Source organism: Penaeus monodon, chromosome 32 (genome assembly GCF_015228065.2).
Source record: "Penaeus monodon isolate SGIC_2016 chromosome 32, NSTDA_Pmon_1, whole genome shotgun sequence".
NCBI lineage: Eukaryota > Metazoa > Arthropoda > Malacostraca > Decapoda > Penaeidae > Penaeus > Penaeus monodon.
Window position 1 is genome coordinate 18,638,988 of NC_051417.1, and position 1,491 is coordinate 18,640,478.

The 1,491-nt window shown below is 39.0% G+C and overlaps 1 protein-coding gene across 2 annotated transcripts in view; it reads left to right on the top strand.

The window, feature by feature from the left end:
- Window positions 1-1,491, top strand: part of LOC119593709 (sodium- and chloride-dependent glycine transporter 2-like) — a 32,059-nt gene that overhangs the window by 20,385 nt on the left and 10,183 nt on the right. For both annotated transcript variants that reach the window (XM_037942678.1, XM_037942679.1), the window contains exon 9: window positions 176-288. In XM_037942678.1, the coding sequence (XP_037798606.1) occupies window positions 176-288 (113 nt within the window). The remainder of the gene's footprint in view (window positions 1-175; window positions 289-1,491) is intronic.

Below are 1,491 nucleotides of genomic sequence, written 5' to 3' on the forward strand. Positions count from 1 at the left end.
GAGTTGTTAATTATGGCCCATGTTATATTATTTTTTTTGTTTTGGAAATTATTGTCCATTTTGTTAATTATGGTCTATTTCTTTGCTAATTATGATCCTTGTTGTTAATGGTGTCCATATTTTTATTTTATTTTCATTCTGACAGACGCATTCATTAACGAATTTCTTCCCACAGGGTCTGGGTTAGCTTTCATCATCTACCCCGAGGCGCTGTCCCTGATGCCTCTTGCGCCTCTGTGGTGTGTCCTGTTCTTCCTCATGCTGTTCTTCGTGGGCATCGACTCCTGCGTGAGTATTGGCCCTTCGTGCTAATTGGGTCAGTGTCCTGCGGTTGGCTGTGATATTTCACTGTGTTGCTGTTTTTTTAGTGTTCTTATATCTGTATATCATATCAGTATATGATATACTATCAGTATATGATATACTATAGAGTGAATATCACAGGTAGAATATTCTTCTGATGCAATTTATGCTCGGAAAGGTACCTAGCCAGGCAAGGGAGGCGCTAAAAGGACCAAAATCCCGCAAGGGCGCCGTCTTACCCCCCTGCAAGAGAGTCCCGGGAGCGAATCCGAGTTACATATTAGGTGTAGAAATTAGTATCTTGTGTATTTTAATTTTCTTAGCCTTTCCCTTCCTCTATAGTCGATTGTGAGGCGTGATGACTATTGCATGCAGTTGTTGTCACGTAATTCAATTTACTGGGTAATATAATCTATATATATGATCACGTAACATTTTAATTTATATCAGATACATATGTCCTGAAATAAATTATACGAATGGGTAATATGAAAACAGAAATGACTCGGGTCTTCTAAGACATGCTATGTTGGTGTCCTCTATACATACACAAGAAAGTCGTCGCCAGCTGGTCTTTATGGCTTTCTGTAGAAGCTAACTCTTAATATGATATCGGTCGTTTTGCACTTTTTATCTATTTTGCGATTTTTCCTTGCAGAATTTCGTTCTGGAGAATTATGCACATCTATAATTGGACCTGTGTTCTCACGAATTACCCTGCCATGGATGAACATAGCTGTCCATGACTGAAGTGTTCATCATAGATCTGGTCCTTCTGTCTGGTTGCTATAATTATTGGATTATTTTCGTCATTCCTTTTTTTTTTTTATCTCATTCGTTTCGTTGGTCATACGTTCTCTCATGAATATTGTCCTCAAGGTAATGTCCTTTATTTAGTTTTGTCGAAAAATAAAATCTGAATGCTTAGCTTCAAACTCTCACTTCTTGGTAACTACCAATAGTGTTAGCACGAAATGTGTTACCCTTTGTTATCTATATAGAGTTGCTCCAGGAGTTATCATATGTAGTACAGTGGTTCCCAAACTGGGGGCCATAACGTGGGGGGCAGAATGTAGGAGGCCATAATCTGAGGATATGTATATACCAAAGGAGTTAACTAGTAGGCAGGTAGTGGAGGGAACTTACAGGTTCAATATAGGTGTGTGCAGTGCCTTGCTGTCAGACTGA